The sequence below is a fragment of the Equus asinus genome, chromosome 30 (genome assembly GCF_041296235.1).
Source record: "Equus asinus isolate D_3611 breed Donkey chromosome 30, EquAss-T2T_v2, whole genome shotgun sequence".
Taxonomy (NCBI): domain Eukaryota; kingdom Metazoa; phylum Chordata; class Mammalia; order Perissodactyla; family Equidae; genus Equus; species Equus asinus.
Genome location: NC_091819.1, coordinates 17,413,891 through 17,434,836, shown reverse-complemented (window position 1 = coordinate 17,434,836; position 20,946 = coordinate 17,413,891). Strand labels below are relative to the sequence as shown.

Sequence of the window (20,946 nt, the reverse complement as noted above, 5' to 3'; positions counted from 1 at the left end):
GTAAGTGTTTGTTGCATGAATGGATGAAGGAGATTGTCTTAGTGCCGTAATTCCCACAATCTGGTTGTATTAGAAGTCTCATTGCTAGAATGTCAACTGAATTAGAGATTATTTATGAGATGCTAAGGAAATTACGAGGGTTACATCTAAGCTGTCAGGTTTAAGTTAAAGTCAGTGAATTAGTCCAGATAAATAGAACCAATAGAATGTATATATAAATAGAAAGAGGTTTATTATAAGGAATGGGCTCATGTGATTATGGAGGCTGAGCAGTCCCAAGATCTGCAGGTGAGTGAAGAAGAGGAGATCCAGGACAGCCAATGGGTGGCTCTAGTCTGAAGGTCCACAGGCTCCAGGCCCTGGAGGAGCTGTTTCAGTTTAAGCCTGAAGACAAGAAAAACCCAAGGTCCCAGCTTGAAGGCAGTCAGGAGAAATCCTGTCCTACTTGCAAGAGGGTCAGCCATTTTGTTCTGTTCAGGCCTTCAGCCGGTTGGATGAGGCCTATCCACATTAGGGAGGGCAATCAACTTTACTCAATCTACCAGTTCAAATTCAAATAATCTCATCCAAAACACCCTCACAGAAACATTCAGAATAATGTTTGACCAAATATCTGGGCACCTGATGGCCCAGTCAGACTGACATAAAATCAATCACCACAGTCACACTTTAAATTCAGAAAGGAAAAGATTGGGTACAGTAATTTCAGTCCATATTTCTTTAAAGGACTGATCGTAGGCAGTCTACTCAAAACAATAGAGGCCGCTACTGTTTTAGATATTCTGGAACTGGGTAAACCTTTAAGGTTTATATGCGACAGAAGATAAGATTAGAAATGGGCCAGCCCAGTGGTGCAGAAGTTAAGTGCGCATGTTCCGCTTCGGCAGCCTGGGGTTCGCTGGTTCAGATCCTTGGTGTGGACATGGCACCGCTTGGCGAGCCATGCTGTGGTAGGCGTCCCATGTATAAAGTGGAGGAAGATGGGCACAGATGTTAGCTCAGGGCCAGTCTTCCTCAGCAAAAACAGGAGGATTGGAAGCAGATGTTAGCTCAGGGCTAATCTTCCTCAAAAAAAAAATTAATTAAAAAAATAGATAATTAAAAAAATGATTAAAAACAAAAAAAATTTCCTGGATCAGTTAAATCAAGTCATTATAATTTGCCTTTCTTCTTGAAACTAACAGGATTTATGTCTTTAGCTCCTCCACTTTAAAGGTGTTTTATCTTTTCTGAACATGAGGAATGTTTTTCTTGTCTTATTTATGGAGAACGTTTGGAAATAGGGTGCTGGTTTATTCCAGATCAGTGGACAAGGTGGTAGAAAATTCACCCTAGCTTCATCTTTGCTTTCATTTACTGTAGCTCTGATCTCTGGATTAGTGACCCCTGGAATATTTCCTGTTCCATGCAGTAAACAGAATTCAAAACTATTTGCTCACCAGGTAGACAAGATACGATGATTTATGCCAAATGACTTGTTTTACCAGAGCAATTATAGCGCACTTGGAGTGTGGACGCTGGGAAGGCCAAAGCCATGGTTGAGCTTCTGCATGAATCAAAGACACAGAGGCTCTTGACTTGTGTAATTAAGTACACAAAGAAATAAACAAAAGAAATCTTTCAAGTCCGTATCTGAAGCCAGTATCTTTCATTTTCATAAGTTCCAGCTCACGTGACATCTCTTGTTTAATCGCCCTTTAAACTGTTTTATGGCTTTATAGCAGCCTATAAAAGGTGATTTCCAAATATGACAAGCACTGAAAGGCTGAAGGGGAGAGTTATCCAGGAGTTGTAATCACTAAATCTGTAGCTGTTCCCCGAAGAGCTCAGCCTTCTCAAGAAAGGCAGAGGAACCGCTGGAGAGCCATGGGGCGATACTCCGGAAGAAGCTGCCGTTTAGTCCTCATGTGCATCGTGAGCTTCTTTCTCTTTGTGATGGAGCTGGTGATCGCCTATGTAGGCAACTCCCTCTCCTTGGCCTCCGATGCTTTTGCTGTAGTTTCCCACCTTGTTTCCATGATCATAGGTTTGGTAGGGGTAAGGGCTAGCAGTATAACACAGCACAGGAAGAGCACTTTCGGCTTTATTCGGGCCGATGTTTTGGGAGCATTTGGCAACTCTATTTTTGCTGTGGCACTGATGTTCAGCATCCTGATTGAAGCTATCAAAAGGTATGTTAATCCCCAGAAGACAGAGGAGCCGCTGCTGGTTCTCAGTGCTGGAATTATCGGGCTGTTCTTCAATGCTCTTAACTATGTCATCTTCTTGGACTGCTGTTACTGCACAGCACGCAGGCCACAGGGAGACACTGAAACAGGTAAACAGCTCCTCAGACGTTGTAGTAAATGTGGTCAGACTCCCAGCAGGTTTTCCCTTCGGGGCCCTCTGATGGTGCTACGGAGAGAGGCCCGATTCATTTGGCCAGCTTCTTGTCCTTGTGACTTTACAAAATGTCTTTCTCAGAAGACTTGCCTTCAGTCCAAAGTTCTTGTGAGCTGGTTGGCAGCAAGCCACTTTTATCTCGGGGGTCTTCTTTAGTTTTTGGTCACAGAGAATGAAAAAGTGTTCAGACCGGTAGAGAGGAAGGAAAGACATTAACTGGAGGCTTAAAGGGATCATTTTGAAAGAAAGTGTCTGTGGCATTGAAAGCACTCTCTTATACTTATGATTCATTTTTGTCTACCCAGATGTGACATGACTCTGTTTGAGGTTAAAAATAATATTTGTCTCCCCATAAAATATGTGCAAAAAATACTGGACTGCATAACCAGCCCATGCAGAGCAAAGTATCAACAGTTGGCTAGGCTGATAAACTCTTTGGAATATATTCAAGGAATGTTACATAAAATGGAGAGAGAAAAAATAAAGGAGAGAATCTAGTAAACTTAGTTCTTTTTTGGATGGAAATATTTGTGTTTATTTATTGTATACATCCGTCCTATTTGAGAAAAATGAAAACTATTTGCTAAAAGTCTTTAGGAGGGACTTGAAAGTGGATACCAAACTTATTGGGTCACCTGTCAAAAGATGGAATTAAATCTTGGAAGACGACCAGAAATCTAAAACAATAAATCCAAAAGATAAATTCAATGGAAACATGTTTCTTTATTTCCACAAGAGGAATTAAAAAATATATATTAAAAGCTTCTTGCAGAAGAGAAATTTCAAGTGCTTTTTGAAGGAGTCCTATAGCATGAACAGACCAGGGTCAATCATGGCTCTACCCCAGGGCACTGGTCGAGTTACTCCCCGAGCTTGCTTGCCCACCTATAAGGTGGACGTAGGAAGGACTCAGTGAGATCCTAAGTGACGAGTACTTCATAGACACTTGGTAAAGAGTATTTTTTAAAAAAATCAAATTAAAAAAATGCAAGACTTTGAATTATGTGATAATAGTATCATTGAATCCTAACTGATCATCTGGATTTTAACCAATTTCAAGATTTTCCTTACTTGATGCTGATCAGTTTTCTCTCACTAGTAGGAACATTATATAAGTAACCCTGGGGGGCGGGGAGGGTGAGTCTCACAGTCAAAGTTTGCGTTTTTTGTTGTATTCCTCCTGTCTTTGCAACCATTGTAAATTATGTCAGTTGGGTCCAGCCCTTTATGCTCTCTCTGTCTAAATGTTCCTCTTGGTAGAAGGTATGTTATGGGAGCACCTCTAGCATGTGTTAAGTCTAAAAGGGAACAAACAAGAGACTAGAGTCTACATCTTTATTCGATTTAATGAATCAATTAGGACCTCATCTTTTAAAAAAGACAATAATCAGTTAACTTGGGACCCCATGCCTTGTTTACATCAGTCATCGTGCAAAAATTACTAATTGGGGTTCTGGATCATAAATTCATATAACTGATGTCAAATAGATATTTTTTTATTGCTAAGTATAGATTTCAGGCAAGGAAGCTGATTTCAAACAAACAGTATTGGCAGTGGGAGTGTCACCATTACTAAGCTTACCATTGTGTTTTACTTCTTCTTTTGTCTTTACTCTTGATATGTGATATTTACCTGCCTATAGCAAAAGCAATTTAGGCAAAGGGTTGGACTATTTGACCCACATGACAATTGGTAGACAACCATAGTTCTAGTTTTATAAATTGTGTTATTCTTGGATAGGTCTTAGTTCAGCTCTTGCTTGCGAAGGGGTGCTTTCCAATGTTTATGTCCATGCTAAGATAACAATCAGAAGCTTAAGACAAATAGCTCACCCTGAACATATGGGGTTCTATTGTCTTAATTCCAAACTAGCAGTCTTGTTTTGAGGTATTTGATGCTTTTTAGTATTCTACTTTAAATAACTAAGTATAGTGCTAGGTACTATACACATATAACTAGTGCTTTAAGATCCATGTTCTGTGTTAACTCATTATTTAGGTAGCTTTTGGTATTGCTGAATTCTTACATTAGAAATTTTAGAGTGTTTAAATCCTCCAAGTAATTTTAGGATAGTTACTTAGCTTCTTAGTATTTATAACTCAAGTTACGCATTTATCACTTTTACTAAAACATACATTTTGGTATTCTTCTCATCACCTAAATAAGTTTAAAGTAAACTTTTGAGTTAGAATAACACACCACTGAGTGGTTGCTCTCCAAGCTTCTAGTTAAATTCTAATTAGTTATAGACCACAAGACTATAGCTTCCTGGGAGCTTTCCACCGGACAGTCCTGTAGACACTGAAAGCAAGGAGGGTTTCCTTTCCTTGTAGGGTGAATTTTATCCAGAGACAAGCAAAGTAGGCCAGGCTCTGCGAGTTTTAGGAGAGGCAAGGGGAATTTTCTGTCTCTCTCCTAGAAGCAAATATCATGGAGTCAATGGGAGACCAGAAACTGCACAAAGGCAGCTTTTCAACCTGGAAAACGGAAGGCGCTCTAGGCACAGGTTCCCAGAGTTCTCTTTCTAGTTCAGAGGCAGGATTGGAATGATTGGGAGTCTGCAATAATTTAATAATTATTAAATAATTTTAGGAAGCATGATGCTTAATTCCCAGAAGCTGTTACGTATTTGCTGTCTGTCCATATCTGATGCGCCACCATTCTCTTCCAAGCGCTATCGCAGGTTTTGAACAGTTCACTTCCACCTGAGGGTTCAGTGATAAGTATACACACACATATCACAGACCATAGCATCTACACCATTGTACGTGCTTCAGATTCCCTTCCATCTCTTCTGTATGTTTGCAACAGCTTGCTTAACCCTGACCTTGGGTCAGTTATAGAGAATAAGAAAGATTAAAGGAAGATTGAAAATGGTTGTATTTCACATTTGTGAAATCCAATTCAACTGAAGAAAAAAAGGGCATAAAGAGACCAGCTCCTTGTTCTCAGCGATTTTCTTCTAATACACAGAGGCTGCTCTGACTGATGAGTTAAATTTTAATGAAAACCAGGTGTTTACCGACACTGTGAGTTGTCAGGCACTGCGAACATGTACAGAGAATAATTACAGCACCCTATCACATACATTTGGAGATTTGTGTGTTTTGTGAAATAATTAAAATGTATCACATACATTTGGAGAATTGTATGTATTGTGAGAGAGTATTTGCTATGTCCAGACAAGAAAACAGAGGTTGAGAGTCAGGTCCACAGTCATAAACCCGTTAATGGTAGAGTACAAAGAAATTAGAAGGCTGAATCCAGGCCCTAAATTAAAGACCCTACTCTGCTTGGCCAAACAAAGAAAAAAATATCATGGGCAGTGAAAAGTTACTTGGCAATAATCACAAAATAGCATGTCAAAAAGTGTAAATTAATACAACATAAATTGAATCCTAGTTCTGGTAGCTGAATGACTTTCAGAAAGTTACTTGAACTTTCTAAATCTCAGTTCCTTTAGCTGTAAAGTGGGTAACGTTTCTCCTAAGGATGTTGTGAGGATGAAATTATATTGTGTGTGTAAACTGCTCAACATGGCACTTGGTGGTGGTGGTTGGTTGTGATCATCCACAGGTGAAAGGGACAAAGAATAAATGAAATATTAATAAGATCCCTCTGTGGACAATTTGCTTGCTCTCTTCCACAACCCTGGACTGGGAGCCACCTTATCACTGGCCAACACTCATAATACCTATGATCAATACAGATCCATCACCACTCCTGGAAACCCACACAAACCATGTGTCTCACTGAGGATTGGTTAGTATTGTCCTTAGTGGGGTGAACCAGAAGAAGCATAGACTAGTAACTGGAAAATGCGTGTTCTGGAACTTCTTCCCTCATTCACTGGGTCTGATACTGGACAAGATACTTAACCACTTTGAGCTTCATCTCAGGTATCATTACACCCATTTTAAAGAATCTCTATGCTTTTCTTTTGATAAATAATAATACCTTTGCAATACATGATTTTTCAAAGGTCTGTCATAAATGTTACCTTCCTCATCTTCCAGGGCTCAAGGTAGCACTTTGTAGAAGGGTATTACTTATATATATATATATATTTTTTTTTTTAATATATATAATTTTGTTTTTAAAGATTGGCACCTGAGCTGACATCTGTTGCCAATCTTCTTTTTTTCTTCTTCTCCCCAAAGCCCCCCAGTACATAGTTGTATATTCTAGTTGTAGGTCTTTCTGGCTGTGCTATGTGGAATGCCACCTTGGCATGGCTTGATGAGTAGTGCTAGGTCAGTGCCCAGGATCTGAACCGGTGAAATCCTGGGCCACCAAAGCGGAGCACGCAAACTTAACCACTTGGCCACGGGGCCAGCCCCTACTTATATTTTTCAACTGTTAATAATTATGTATTTTAAACTGTTGTAATGGTATTAACATCTCAATAAGTCACTCATTAAAATAATGCAAATGTAGCTCACATTTCCAAGATACGTATTTCCAAAGTATGAATGAAGAAACTGAGGCATTAAATGTTTTATAGTTACCCCACTGTTGATGTTAGAACCAAGACTTTGCATTTCCATACCTCTTGTCTGCTATAAGATGATTTGCCTTTTAAACATTTCCCTGCAGTTCTGTTGAGTGAGTAATGATGTTCCCATTTTCCTTATGGAGAGCCTTAATTTTCCAGGAAGGTAGGGTGAAAGTAAGATTATTATTTTGGTTTTCATATTGGCCAGATGTTTACAAGATATAAAGAATATATTTGTTATTTTTTGCCTCTTACTTGCTCTTTTGATGGAGACAGAAGTCATTGTGGTTTTTATACACCATTGTATGTGACTGTCTCTAATGATTATGATACACTAGTTTGTCATCATTTTTTTTTTTTTTTTCTTGAGGAAGGTTAGTCCTGAGCTAACATCTGTGCCAATCCCCCTTCACTTTATATGTGGGTTGCTGCCACAGCATAGCTGATGAGTGGTGTAAGTCTGTGCCCGGGTTTGAACCCGTGAACCCCGGGCTGGTGAAGTGGAGTGCACCGAACTCAACCACTATGCCAAGGGGCTGACCCCTTGTTGTCATTTTTTTATGAGAGGCGATAACATCTAGAGACTCCCTTTTCTCAGAAGAATGTCTTCCAAAGTCCTCTCCTCATTTTTTATGAGAGGCAATAACCTCTGAGACTCCTTTTTCTTAGAGGAACGGCTTCCGGAATAGTTATGTAGTCTATATAACTATATCAGTTATGCAACTGGGCTGACCCCGGGAAGTAATTTTTGATGAAGTATGTCTGCACTCTTGATTTTCATGTGCCATGACAACCCTAAAAATGTGTCAACTCAATAGGCAGTAGAAAAAAGATGGTCCTTAACTCAGGTCAATGAGAACAAGAGTTTGGTTCCTTATGGGAGAGCAGTGGAGAAGTCAGGTTGAAGAAGGAACTGTCTGGGCATGCCACCTGTTTTCTGTAGAATTCTTTACCTGGAGAAGCTGCCTTGAGATTCTGTAGGAGAGTAAAGAGGGGAACCAGCTACTAGCTCTGTAGCTGGTGACCAGACTCAACTGATGACATCGCTGGGACTTTATGGGGCCAATAAGCAATTTTCACTCATGAGTCTAAAACTAATTGAGAACTAAGGGACCAAAGATAGTCGGATAGTGATAAAAATAGCTCAGTTTTTTTTAATAAAAGCTGGATTGGAGAATAGGCTTCCTAATACTTGTCTTAGCAGTAGACATACCCATCCACTTAGAGCATCTCCACTGGAGGCACAGAGGTGGGCCCAGGAACAGGGAAAATGTACATCCTCTGAGGGAAGGCAATTTGAAGGGTAAAGCCCAGGAGGGGCTGAGCCATGCTTCCTCCATTCTTTCAACTAAATCCACCGATGAGAGAAGACCTTGCCGCCCCAGGGGTGACTTCATACATAGAGGTTAGAGAGGGAATGAAGGGGGTCAGAAGGCGGCTACCCTGGTTGTCTCCTCATGGAAACATGAACCAAGAGGAATGGAGATCTCTCCCTAACACTCTGCAGCTTTATGTTCTCTTCACTCGTGGCTCTCTTTGAAGGACCAGATGCACGGTTATCAGCACGGTATTGCTACACTTTCCTAAGGCGTGCGCCTCCCTTTACCAACCACTGTTCCCTTTGGAGATTCTCCTTGGAACTAGTGTTTGGCAATTTAGATACTCCCTAATGACTAAAACGGATTAGAACAGTGAGTATATTAATTAAATTAAACTAACTTTATTAATTAAATTAACTCCAAGGCTCCACAAATGTTCAGTATTGCTCGTTAGAGATTACATAGCGACATGAAACGACAGCATCAAGATTCTGATAATCCAGTGTCAACGATAGAAAAAAGTCCCCCATTTAAAGACTATGAAGTGACGTCATCTTTATGCGCCGCGCGGACGCCCGCCGGTGGAGAAAGGAACAGGCCGGCCGGTGGAGGAAGGAACAGCTCGGCCGGTGGAGGAAGGAGCAGGCCCGCCGGTGGAGGAAAGAGCAGGCCCGCCGGTGGAGGAAGGAGCAGCTCGGCCGGTGGAGGAACGAGCAGGCCCGCCGGTGGAGGAAGGAGCAGCTCGGCCGGTGGAGGAACGAGCAGGCCCGCCGGTGGAGGAACGAGCAGGCCCGCCGGTGGAGGAAGGAACAGCTCCGCCGCCCGTCGCTGCTTTTGTTGGGCTGCTGCTCCGCCGGAATGATGGCGCCGTCGCTGTGGAGGGGGCTGGTGGGCATCGGCCTATTTGCCCTGGCCCACGCGGCCTTTTCCGCCGCGCAGCATCGTTCATATATGCGATTAACAGAAAAGGAAGATGAATCACTGCCGATAGATATAGTTCTTCAGACGCTTCTGGCCTTTGCAGTCACCTGTTACGGTATAGTCCATAATGAAGGGGAGTTTAAAGACGTGGATGCCGCTTCAGAACTAAAAAATAAGACATTTGACGCGTTCAGGAATCACCCATCATTTTGTGTATTTAATCATCGTGGTCGAGTACTGTTCCGGCCTTCGGATAAAACAAATTCTTCAAACCAAGATGCGTTGTCCTCTAGCACATCGTTGAAGTTACGAAAACTTGAATCACTGCGTCAAAATTTTTACAAATTATAATAATAGGACAGGACACAGAGCTGGAATATTGGAGTTTGGGGTATAAAACACTCCCCTATCGGTATTTATATTGATCTTTCAGACCTAATTAAAAAAAGTCCATGGTCCTTGTTTGTACATTGTTAATCAAATCATTAATGCGATATAAGTTATCTGTGAAATGTCTTTGATCTTTCAAAGAGTTCTTATTTTCATTTAAAACAAATTCACATCTTTTGTAAAAGTCACTGTTTTGAACACATTTCTTGGAAAAATGTTGATGGTTTTGTAATTATTTTCTTAGATTTCTTTTGTGTTACAGTTTTTAGGATTCTTTTGGAAATAGTGTGACTATTGCATTTTGCAGCACGAACGATAGTAAAATGGTCTTCAGTTCTTAACAACAAATGGACTTCTCTAAGGAGACTAAAGGTGACTTATCAGTTTCTGTTACGCCCCCTAAAAAGTGACTCTGCTTCACCAGGTACTGGCCAGTTTTTAATTTACCCATGACTTCTCACCCCGTTCTGCTCCCATATACCTTCTAACATCAGCTGTCTTGTTTCATCAGTTCTCTGGGGTTCTGTGTGCAGTGAGCAATTTTTGTGCCAGAAATTCTTTGTCATAACAAATATATTTAACAAATTCAACTTGTTGTAAAGCGACGTGTGTTCTCTTCATTTATCTGTAAAAAATTTCCCTAATTGATTTTGTACTATAAGAATAGTTGAAGATAGACCGAAAAGACCATTCGTGATTTGATTATCTTGCCTGTGTAAAAAAATAGTAATCACTGAGGAAAACTGATTCCATGTCATTAGCCAGTTTAACTTATTCAAAGTCTCTGTTATTTCATTGCACACTAAACTAGTGAATTAGTAAAAATGAAGGAAACTTCTTATTAAAGGTAGGCTTCAAAGGAATTGGGCCAAATATGTTCTATATATTTGGAACTAATATCCTTAATTTTTTAAAAAGGTCAGTTAAATTGTTTCGTAGCTTCTGATTTGTGGCAGGCTTAGAGTTTACCATCTTCATTGTATGTTGCTGAAGGTGAGGATGGGGTACAGAGTAGAATTTTTTTAGAAACAGTAATTTTGGGGAAATTTGGCTAGCTGTTTGATCTGCAGGAAGCTTAACATTTCTTTGTAGAGAACATTGCTTTTGTTGAATTGTACAGGTATGAAAATAGGTGTAAAGGGAATAACTGTATGCAGATTTGAAAAGGAAATGTGTTTTAGGCAAGAGTCATAAGATGCTCTTAACGCTTGATGGCATTTTTTCCATTAGAAGTGAACCTCAGCTCTTCTCTTCTGCCTGCTAACACACAGCCCCAAAGCACGAGATGATTTTGTCATTGGCTTTTTATTGTTGTTCAGTTTTGCTTTGTTTGCCAACCCAGTCTGGGTGTGGAATACTGACTCTGCCTGCTCTCTAAGGAGAACAAAGTTAGAAATCTGCTGATAACCTAAAATAATGTAGAAATAAGTTAAAAATGTGAAGTCACGGGTTAAAGTGGTGATAATTAAATCAAAATATTGTGCACGAATCAAGCTCCTTACATCAGGCTCGTCTACTGTTTCCTCAGGTCTGACGTGATTTGCAAGAGCCTCTTGTTTTCTTCTCTTTTGGGGCTGTCTTCCTTTCCTGATATGTTTTTCTGATAAATTCATTGAGAGAAAATTCACATAACTTACAATTCACTCATTTAAAGGGTGCAATTTAGCAATTTTGCTATATGTTCACAAAGTTGTGCAACCATGACCACAGTCAATTTTAGAACATTTCCATCACTCCCAAAAGAAACCCTGTACCCTTTAGCTGTCACCTCTCATTTACCCGCTAATGCCTCCCAGCCCCGGACAACCACTAATCTACTTTCTGTCTCTATAAATTGCCTATTGTGGTTATTTAATATGAATGAATTTGTACAATATCTGGTCTTTTGCGACTGGCTTCCCAAATATGGTTTTGTTCTATGTGGAGTGAGAACTTTGCATCTTGGAAACGGCTTGCTGTGAAAGGCAGTGGTTGGCAAAGGCAGTGGATGTGAGGAGGGAGGGTCAGATACCTAACAGGTTTCTCAGTCAATCTTGTGCCGAATAGGTTTTTCTCGTGACCAAGAATTTGTAATGTACTACTACTTAAAATATTTTGGCTAGTCTCTAGAATAGGTATTGAAATCTTTGCCCAGTCAGGAAAGACCTGCTACAACTAATGCCAAATAATTTGGCAAATAATTGACATAACAGTTTTCAAGCGTGTCTAACTTTGTTAGCAGCTTGTATACCTCGGGCCAGGTGAGCTTCCCAAATTTCTTCTTTAATTTCCTCCAGTGAATTTCTGCTGTCTTTATGGTATGTGCCATAGGACTAAAGATGATTTGGTTGTATTGTAACAGTGCTAAATGTGTTAAGTTCAGAATTTTATTTCTAATGCTGTGACACAGTCCATGACTACCTAGCGCAGTCCAAAAATGTAGTGATTTGAGCTAGTTAAGCCTGCAGTTGACTGTGATTTCAGTGACATTCAGAAGTGTGTACTATTGAAGGCTCTCTATGATATAGGAATACTCACTTCTTAATAACCAGGGAACCAGCCAAATGCTATGGGCTAATGGCCCAGCCGCAGAAAATGCAGATTGGCGAATTGGAGATGATGATGCTCTGTAACTCCCTAATGATTGTTTCCTAAGCATTGTGGGTTATTTTTGAGTGGCATGGCAGCATCTTCCTGATTGTATGTGGCCTGTTTCCATGATATATTGAGTGGTGGTGTTTGTTGTGAGCATTGATGCCTGTAACACCAAGCTAAACGTATTCTTTTGGATATGTTTCCTCTCTTTAAATGACCTTGTCCTGTCCAATAAATAAATGATTGTCTCAAAAAAAAAAATCATAGGAATCCCTTCCTAATATCAAATTATTAGGGAGAAATTAAAATTCAACATTAAATGTATTTGACCTTATGAGTTCCTATCCAGAGAAACCAATTAGCAAGCCCTTGATTATTAATTTAAAGGCCAGACCAAAGGCAAGTCAAAATATAAACGTAAAACCCCGAATCTTCCTCACTTTGAGCTCAGTCTTAGTTTGAGTATGGTCATACCTGGTAGAGTCATGGTCCCTTCAGTATTTTTAGTCTGGATTGCTTTCCACTTGAATGGATGTCATTCCTTTAGGACATTCAAAGTTGTATGTTTGGCCCCAAGACTTCCATGTGCTCCACCTTTCTAAGAGCTTCTCTTTGTCTTTGGTGTTCTTCAGTTTTGCTACAATATTTCTGTATGTGAATTTCTTTTTATTTATCCCACCTGAGAATTGTTGTTTCCTAAATCTGAGCCTTTGTATCTTTTATAAATTCCAGAAAATTTTCATATATCATCTCTTCTAGTTTTGTCTCTCTCACAGTCCTTCTATTTTCTCCTTCTGCAACACTAAATAGATAATATTAGATCTTCCCACACTGTCCTCCAGGTTTTGTAAACTCTTTTTCATACTTTCCACTTTTTGTTGTCTTGTGTTGCACTCTTGGTAGTTTAGGTAGTCCTTTAGATTTACCTTCGCTTATTCAGAGACTGACATTGGCACAGTATATGTATATAGTTCTGTGCCATTGTGCCACATGTGTAGATTTGTGTAACCACCACCAAAATCAAGATCCAGAAATACTGCATCATCACAAATATATCGCTCATGCTGCCCTTTTATAGTCATACCCACCATTCCATATCCTCAGTCCCCATCTCTGTGCCCTCAAAACCGCTGTTTCCCATCTTTATAATTTAATTTCAAGAATGTTATATGGAATCACACATGTGACCTTTGAAAATGGATTTTTTCTTTCAGTATAAACCCCTTAAGATTCATCTAAGTTGTTCCATGTATCAGTAGTTGGTTTCTTTTTATTCTGACTACTCCATGGCATGGATGTAGTTAGGTGTGCTTTTTTAGCCACTCTGCCAATTTTATGCCTTTTCTTTGGTATATTTAGATCATTTACATTCAATGCAATTATAGGAGCTTAGGGCTTAAGTCTGCCATTTTATTTTTAATTTTCTGTGTGTTCCTTCTGTTTTTCATGTCTCTGTTTTCCTTTTTCTGCTCCTTAAACATTTTTTAGAATTTAATTTTGATTTTCCTTTTTTTTTTTTTTTGAGTTTTTGAGTATATCTTGGCATACATTTGCTCTAGGCATTATGTTACACAAACATAATTTATCTTAGCCTACTGGTGTCAACATTTTACCACTCTGAGTGAAGTATGGAAACCTTACCTCCTTTTATGTCCTGTTACAGTTGTTATAGTCACACAGGTTCCTGAGACTCTGTTGATTTTTTTTAGGAGTAAGTATAACTTTAATTCATAATTTATTTTAAAAACATTCATTTTCTTTTTAGTTGTCTGAGTCATTTTCAGTCTTTTGTTTTTGAAATCTTTCTTTTCCTTGATGATAATTTTCACATCACTGTTGTGTAGCCAGTCTTTGCATTCAGCCTCCCATCTAAGTTGTTTGAGACTTGCACTATCTTTGTTAGCTATGGTGTTCATGCCAATATTATCAAACTTTGATCCCATATTTCATTCAAACAGGTAGCCAAACTCTTCAGCAGATACAAATAGAGTGGAGTCATTATTTCTTTTTTTCTTTTTCTTAGTCTATTATTCTTAGTCTGTTATCCATTAATTATAAAGGTTACAACTTGGACAGCCCATGGAAGAAATACATGGGGCAAAGTATGGGGGAAGGGTGTAGAGTTTCCATGCGCTCTCCAGGTGCACCATCCTCCTAGCACCTTGATGTGTTTACCAACCCAGAAACTCCTGTTGATTTTTTTCCCCTATTTTCCCTCTGTTGTTCAGAGTACTTTCTTTTTTTTTTAAGGAAGATTAGCCCTGAGCTAACTACTGCCAATCCTCCTCTTTTTGCTGAGGAAGACTGGCCCTGAGCTAACATCCATGCCCATCTTCCTCTACTTTATACATGGGCCGCCTACCACAGCATGGCTTTTTGCCCAGGAGTGCCATGTCCACACCTGGATCCGAACCGGTGAACCCTGGGCTGCTGAAGCAGAATGTGCGCACTTAACCGCTGCGCCACCAGGCCGACCCCCAGAGTACTTTCTATTACTTTCTCTTTAAATTCACTGATTCTTTCCTCTGTCTTCTCTATTCTGCTGTTGAGCCCATTCGTTGAGTTTTTTATTTCATTTATTGTATTTTTCAGCTTTGAAATTTCCATTGCTCCTTTTTTATATCTTCTATTCCTTTGCTGAGGCTTTCTATTTTTTCATCTGTTTCAAATGTGTTTGTAATTTCTTGCTGAAGTATTTTTATGATGGCTACTTTAAAATTGTCACATAATTCTAACATCTGTGTCATCTCAGCATTGATGTCTTTTTTCACTCAAGCTGAGATTTCCCTGGTTTTGATATGATGAAAGATTTTTAATAGAATCCTGGACATGTATGGTATTAGGAGACGGTAGATCTTATTTAAGTTTTCTATTTGAGCAGGCCTTCCCTGACACTGTGCTGGTGTGTGTGTGGGGTGCTGCTTGTTATTGCAAGATGGGAGTGGAAGGCCAGGTTTCCTACCAGCCTCTGTTGGCACCCTGAGGAAGAGGGGTGCTTCCTCACTGCTGGGCAGGAGTGGGAGTTCAGGCTTCTGACGAGGCCTTCACTGGTAACACCCTAGCTAGCAGGAGTAGGGGTACCGTATATCGAGTTTTTAATTTCAACTAATGTATTTTTCATTTATAGTGCCTTGATCTTTACTCTTCCTCCCATATTTTCCTTTATTCCTGTATATTAAATATACTTACTTTATATTCTATATCTGATATCCTCAACATCTGTAACTTCTGCTGTTTATTATTTTTGCTGCTTCTCTCAAGGTGGCTTGATTTCTCATGTTTTGCGTGTTTCATCATTTTTCATTGTGAACTCAAGTTCAATGGAACTTTCTCTGGGGGAATTCTTTGAGGAACAGATTGTAAATACATTTTTCCACAGAAGATTTACATTTGCTTCTGTCAGGTACCTGAGGGCATTACCAACCTATAAGCACTAAAAAAATTCTTTGCTTGAGGGCTTTTATTTTTATTATTAATATATAGGTACATAGATACTGTGAATTTATACTGCATTCCCACATGAAGGCCACAGTAGAGTTTCGACTTCCCATGGGAGACATTCATCTCTCCACTCACAACCAAGGTTGAAACATCCTTTGAGGCAGTGCGTTTTTGTTTGTTTGATTGTTTGTTTTGTTTTGGTTAATCTTTTACCAAGGGATTTAGCTTTATGAGGGGATCTCTGATCCAACTCTCCACCTTGCACGGGTCTACGTTTTGTCTCTTATGCCATTAAAATTCAAGACTAGAGCATTTGTCTTTGTTGGAAAGATATCCTTAAGTCAGATTCTGGCTTCTCACCTTTTTGGATTCTGGCTTTCACTTCATTTTTTTGGCTTCTGAGTATTTTGTTAATTTCCAGGCACACTTTTTGAAAAGTTCAAAAAATTTGACAGAACCACATAATATATCCCAGAGCTAGAGTACTTAATATAGGTAAATTTAGGTTCCCAGAACTCAGCAATTCGTGTAAGCCAGGACTCTCATTACCACTTACAAGGACCATAGCAGAGACTCAGGAATGTCAGAGGAAAGGACAACAGTCAGAAAGAGTGTTCTTGGTTTCTGTCTCTGTAAGATGCCAGTCAGCATGTACCAGACTTGGCCAGGGCCATGACCTGCACCCTTAGATCCACTGGCAGAGATCTCACCAGAGGTTAGTTATGGTACCAAGTTTTCCGTTTCTGGTAAACACATTGCATCCTTTCCCAGGGAGGGACATTTAAAATATTCCTGTCTACTTGCAGAGTTCAGAAATCAGTGACATCCTAGGCTCCAGATTTTTTGTGTGCACTTTTCATTCCCAATCCACGCGCGCAAGAGAAAGAGAGAGGGAGAGAGAAATGAAAGAAGGAAGGTAGCAACCTCTTGAACTCCATTTCCGTCTTGAGCTCTTGTTTCTGGCTCGGTCTATACTCACTCTCTTGTGAGTGGACATTTTTCAATCCTCAGGGACTGCTGCCACTGCCTCTAGCTCCAGAACTGCTGAGGTCTATGAGTCCTGCTTCCTAAGGAGGCTTCTCCCTCAGTCCCATATTTCTTTCAGCCTGAGGATCAGCCATAGCAGGTTTCTGAGCTGAGCTGTTTTGAACTTTGAAGCTTGTCCCATTGCTCCTGCTCCTGCTTCATGCTCCTCCAGATACTCTCTTTCTGCAGCTTTTGAGTGTTCAGGACTTGAGTACCATGTCCTCCTGCTGAATCTTGTCTTCTGAAGTTTGGGACATCCTTCTAGTGTTTGACTTCCCTTGTGTTCTTCTCTCAGGAAGGCTCAGTTGAGTTCTTGATGGTTTAATGAGATTCTTCAGTTATTCCCCTTCCTTCTGCACCACATGTAAGGCTGGTGTTTTTGTTGGACTTTTCCCTTTTCCTTTGTCTTTGTTTTCTGGGTCAGACATTTGTTTTACCAACATAGATTTTTTTTCTTATCACAGTGAGAGAAATGAAGTCAATGTTCTACGGATCTGCCAAAAACAACTACTGTCCAAACAAATCTTGTTGACTCTCACTTCTCTGAGTTGGATCATCTCACTTGAAAAGCATTTTCCAGCCTAACCAAAAACCTAACCCGGGCCTGGGCTCGAATTGTCCTCTTCCTGCCTCAGTCCCCTCAGTGCATCTCATTCTCCCTGTGCCTGTCCTGGAGTCCTGACTGCTTCTTGACTTGTTCCCACAGGACACAGGCAAAGCCTTATGTCTACAATAACTGTTTTGCTTTGAAGCTCATCTAATAACACCTTAACTATTCTATGCTAATCTTTCTAGGCTTCTCCTCTCTGTCTCTCAGACAGTTCTAAGTTTTATGGAAGCCCTGTACGGCTGTGCCGATCTTCACACAGTGGTTCCCTGTTCTGGTTACCGTGTAGTAAAGTGCTACAAATTTGGTGGCATAAAACCACAATCATTTTATGACACTCAGGATTCTGTGGGCCAGACTTTGGAAAGGATGCAGTGGGAACAGCCTGTTTGCTCCATGATGCCTGAGAAGACTCTAAGGCTGGGGGTAGTGACTTGATGGCAGGAGGCTGCATTATCTGAAAGCTCATTCACTCATATGTCTGGCTCCTGGGCTGGAAGTTCTCAACATGTGGGACTGCTGACTGGACCACCTACGTATGACCTCTCTGTATGGCTTGGCTTCCTCACACTAGCATGGCCTCAGGACATCATATGTGGTAGCTCAGCATTTCAAGCATGAGTGTTCCATCAAACGAAGTAGATGCTTCCATGCCTTTTCTGACCCAACCTCAGATTCTAGGAATTACAAACAAGTGACAAGATGGAAGGAGGGTCAAGCCCATAGACCTCACTTCTAGATGGAAGAAACATCAAAGTTACTCTGTGGAAGAACATATGGAAAAGGAGGTATTGTTGTGGCCGTCTTTGGAAAAAGCTATCTGCACAGTCTGCCTTCTGGCTACATCAGGTCACTTCTATATACAAAATACACTCACCACTCCCCAAGGCCCCTAAAATCTCATCCCATGGGGCATCAGCTTCAGCTCCAGCATCTTGTCATCTTACTCAGGGCCAGGGTGAATGAAGCTCCTCAGATGCGGTTCCACAGGTACGGCTCCTTAAATACCTTCCCGTCCATCTGAAGATCTGAGAACTAGAGAAACTGAGGACCTGCTCTCCACACAACCAACATAAAGTGGTGGGACAGACATGGCATAAGTGCTGTGTTCCCTAGATGCTTTTATTTCGGACAGTATTCACAGTTGTAAGAGGATGACTTTTGACAGCTCCCTGGATCTGGTTCCCTCTGGTGGTGGTGGCCTGCGTTCCAGATCCCAGTCACCTATCTGACATCTTGCCTTTCTGCCCCTGAGAGATTTTTTGGTTCCTTGTTCTCAATATGATCTAATCTAATGCCCTTCTTAAGAATATTTAGATATGTGTGCATTTCCTTTTCTTTTTTGCATCTGTCTAGCCTCAGGAAAGCTCTCTCTTCCTTTGGCTCAGTCTGCCTGTTGTTTCTGAGAGCAAACCACTCTCCTTCTCATTTTCTCTGCACAGTACGACTGAAGCGTATAGTAAAAGCCAGTCTTCAAAACTCACATTCACTAAGGCCTATTAAAGCAGCCTTATATCTGTAACAACAGCCATTCTTCTGTAGGCAATGCAGAAGAATTGCCTGCTGTGACTTGCCAGGGTCAAAATACTGCCTGACCCACACTTACTGGAGCCTTAAAATCTAGCAGCTCCTGCCCTGACCTCACCAGAAAACTCAATCTCCATGTGTTACTTTGACCTCTAGTTTCTCACCTTTATCCTTTAGTATCTCACCTTTATCAAGGTACCTGCCAAACTCACCAGTATGTTAGGGCTTTAGGGATTAATAAATAATACCCCTTTCTTATTCTCCTGGGTTTGGAAGCAATTGATATATAAGATATAGGTGACAGTTGAACATAGTATCAACTTTGTTAAAAATAATTATGTATTAAAGGATATGGCTTAGATGTGTAGCCACAAAGAGCTTTTTAATAGTTCATCCTAGAATTCCACTCACCTACCCGGTCCTGGACCTCCCTCCGCAGGGCAGAGCCTGCCCCTGTTAGTTTCCCTCACGTCCACACAGACCAGGACTGCAGGGAAGGCACATCTGTAAAGGAAAGCCCAGGAGAGGTTAGCTGAGCATCCTCCACTCTTTCTCACACACTCCCTAATCCGAGCAGTTATCCTGCCTCCAGGAAAAGTCGGGGAAGTGACAGGAAGAGGCCAGGAGTGTTCCTCCTTTGGAGGTGCCTTTGTGGAAATGTGAAGCTTGGGGAATACTGTCTCCTTAACACAAACAGAAAACTACAAGCTGGGAGTCTCTGATGTGAACCATGGAGACTATCGGCCGGGTGACTATTTATCTTGACGGGAAGAAGCACACTTGGTGAGGAGGTTCTGAGACAACAAGTCCAACCTAAAGTCGCCAGAGACACCTATGCCCCAGATCCTTCCTCAGCCCTTCCCACACCATTAACAGACTGGGATCTAAGTGCCCCACTCAAAGATGTTCACTAAACAGCAAGGATCCAACATGGGAACTACAGAGAGATGCTACAGAGAAAAAGTTAACACAGGAAGCAGCAAAAAGGCAGATGAAAAATATATGGAAGAATAATAATTACTCCAGGTAACAGAAGAAATTTTCAAGTAAATCAATGAACACGAACTGTTAGAACTCAGGGGAAAAAAAACGGAAGATAAGGAAACATTACAGAAATGGAAGCCCACCTTGCAAGCAGTGAGACGTAGAAAAAGGAGAGCGAAAACGTTCAGTGATATGGAAGACAAGCTTGAGAAATTGACCAAGAAATTTAAAGCAATTATCAGGAAGACATAGATACAGACAACAAACATGGAGATACACCATCATATTAGGTGTTTTCTGGGGTAGAAAGCAGACAAATGTACCAGAAAAAAATATTGAAAGATACAGTTGAAGAATTTGTTCTGAACTAAAGGCAGGAAAAATCTATAAATTGAAAGGGAAAATTGATATGGAGCAATCAGTGCATGCGTTCTGGAGGTTTCCGAAAATGAAGGCAAAAGAAAGAATCCCATAAGCACCCAAGCAGAAAAAATGTGCCATCTACAAGATAGTAAATATCAAGCTGGATTCAGTTTTCTCCACAGCAACATGCAATGCCAAGAAACAATGACTGGATGTCTACACAGTCCTGAGACATAAAGTACGAACCTAAGAATTTTATACCCATCTAAGTTTTGTTTATTTATAAATGACAACATAAAGCCATTATAAAATAAATATGTAAAATACAAGAACCTTTCTTGAAAAAAAAAAACATTAAATAAAATTCAGTCAACCAAAATATGAATCAAGATGAGCTCGGAAATTCAAAAGCCGTGGTCTGAAAAGACTGTTAGAGAGCATCAGACCAATTTAAATACAGAACTATGGCTAAACCACTTTCAGAATTCTAGGTCCAGACTAGAATGTAAATGTTTTAGAGACTAATGAGGAAACCATCAGAAAGACAATCACTGAATAAAGCTAAAGAACTTAAGGGGTAGTCATGTTAAAAGTGAGAAATGCGTTCATAATTTTTTTATAAAAGGAAAAAATAAAATTGTCTGTTGGAAGATATGATTGTTTACCTAGAAAATACCAGGAAATCTATGAAACAGCTATAAGAACTAATAAGTGAATTTAGCAAGGTCAGAGGATAGAAGGTTAATATAAAAACTCAATTATATTCTTATACACTAGCAGCCAAAAATTGGAAAATAAAACAAAAATAACAATCTCATGCATTTTTGATAGAAGTATAAATTTGTACAATATTTTCGGATGGCAATTTGTCAGTGGCTATAAACAATTTTAAATGTCCATTCTTTTTTTTTTAATT

At 40.2% G+C, this 20,946-nt stretch overlaps 1 protein-coding gene and 1 pseudogene across 2 annotated transcripts in view; both read left to right on the top strand.

Annotated features, from left to right (window-relative positions):
• The first annotated feature begins 1,749 nt into the window (after positions 1–1,749).
• The window catches only part of SLC30A10 (solute carrier family 30 member 10), a 44,696-nt gene continuing 25,499 nt past the window's right edge, over positions 1,750–20,946 (top strand). The window contains exon 1 of one of the 2 annotated variants that reach the window (XM_044762848.2): positions 1,750–2,317. In XM_044762848.2, the coding sequence (XP_044618783.1) occupies positions 1,867–2,317 (451 nt within the window). In that variant the 5' untranslated portion in view covers positions 1,750–1,866. The remainder of the gene's footprint in view (positions 2,318–20,946) is intronic. The other variant, XM_070501472.1, reaches the window with a different exon arrangement.
• On the top strand, positions 8,501–10,109 carry LOC106830444 (ER membrane protein complex subunit 5 pseudogene; annotated as a pseudogene).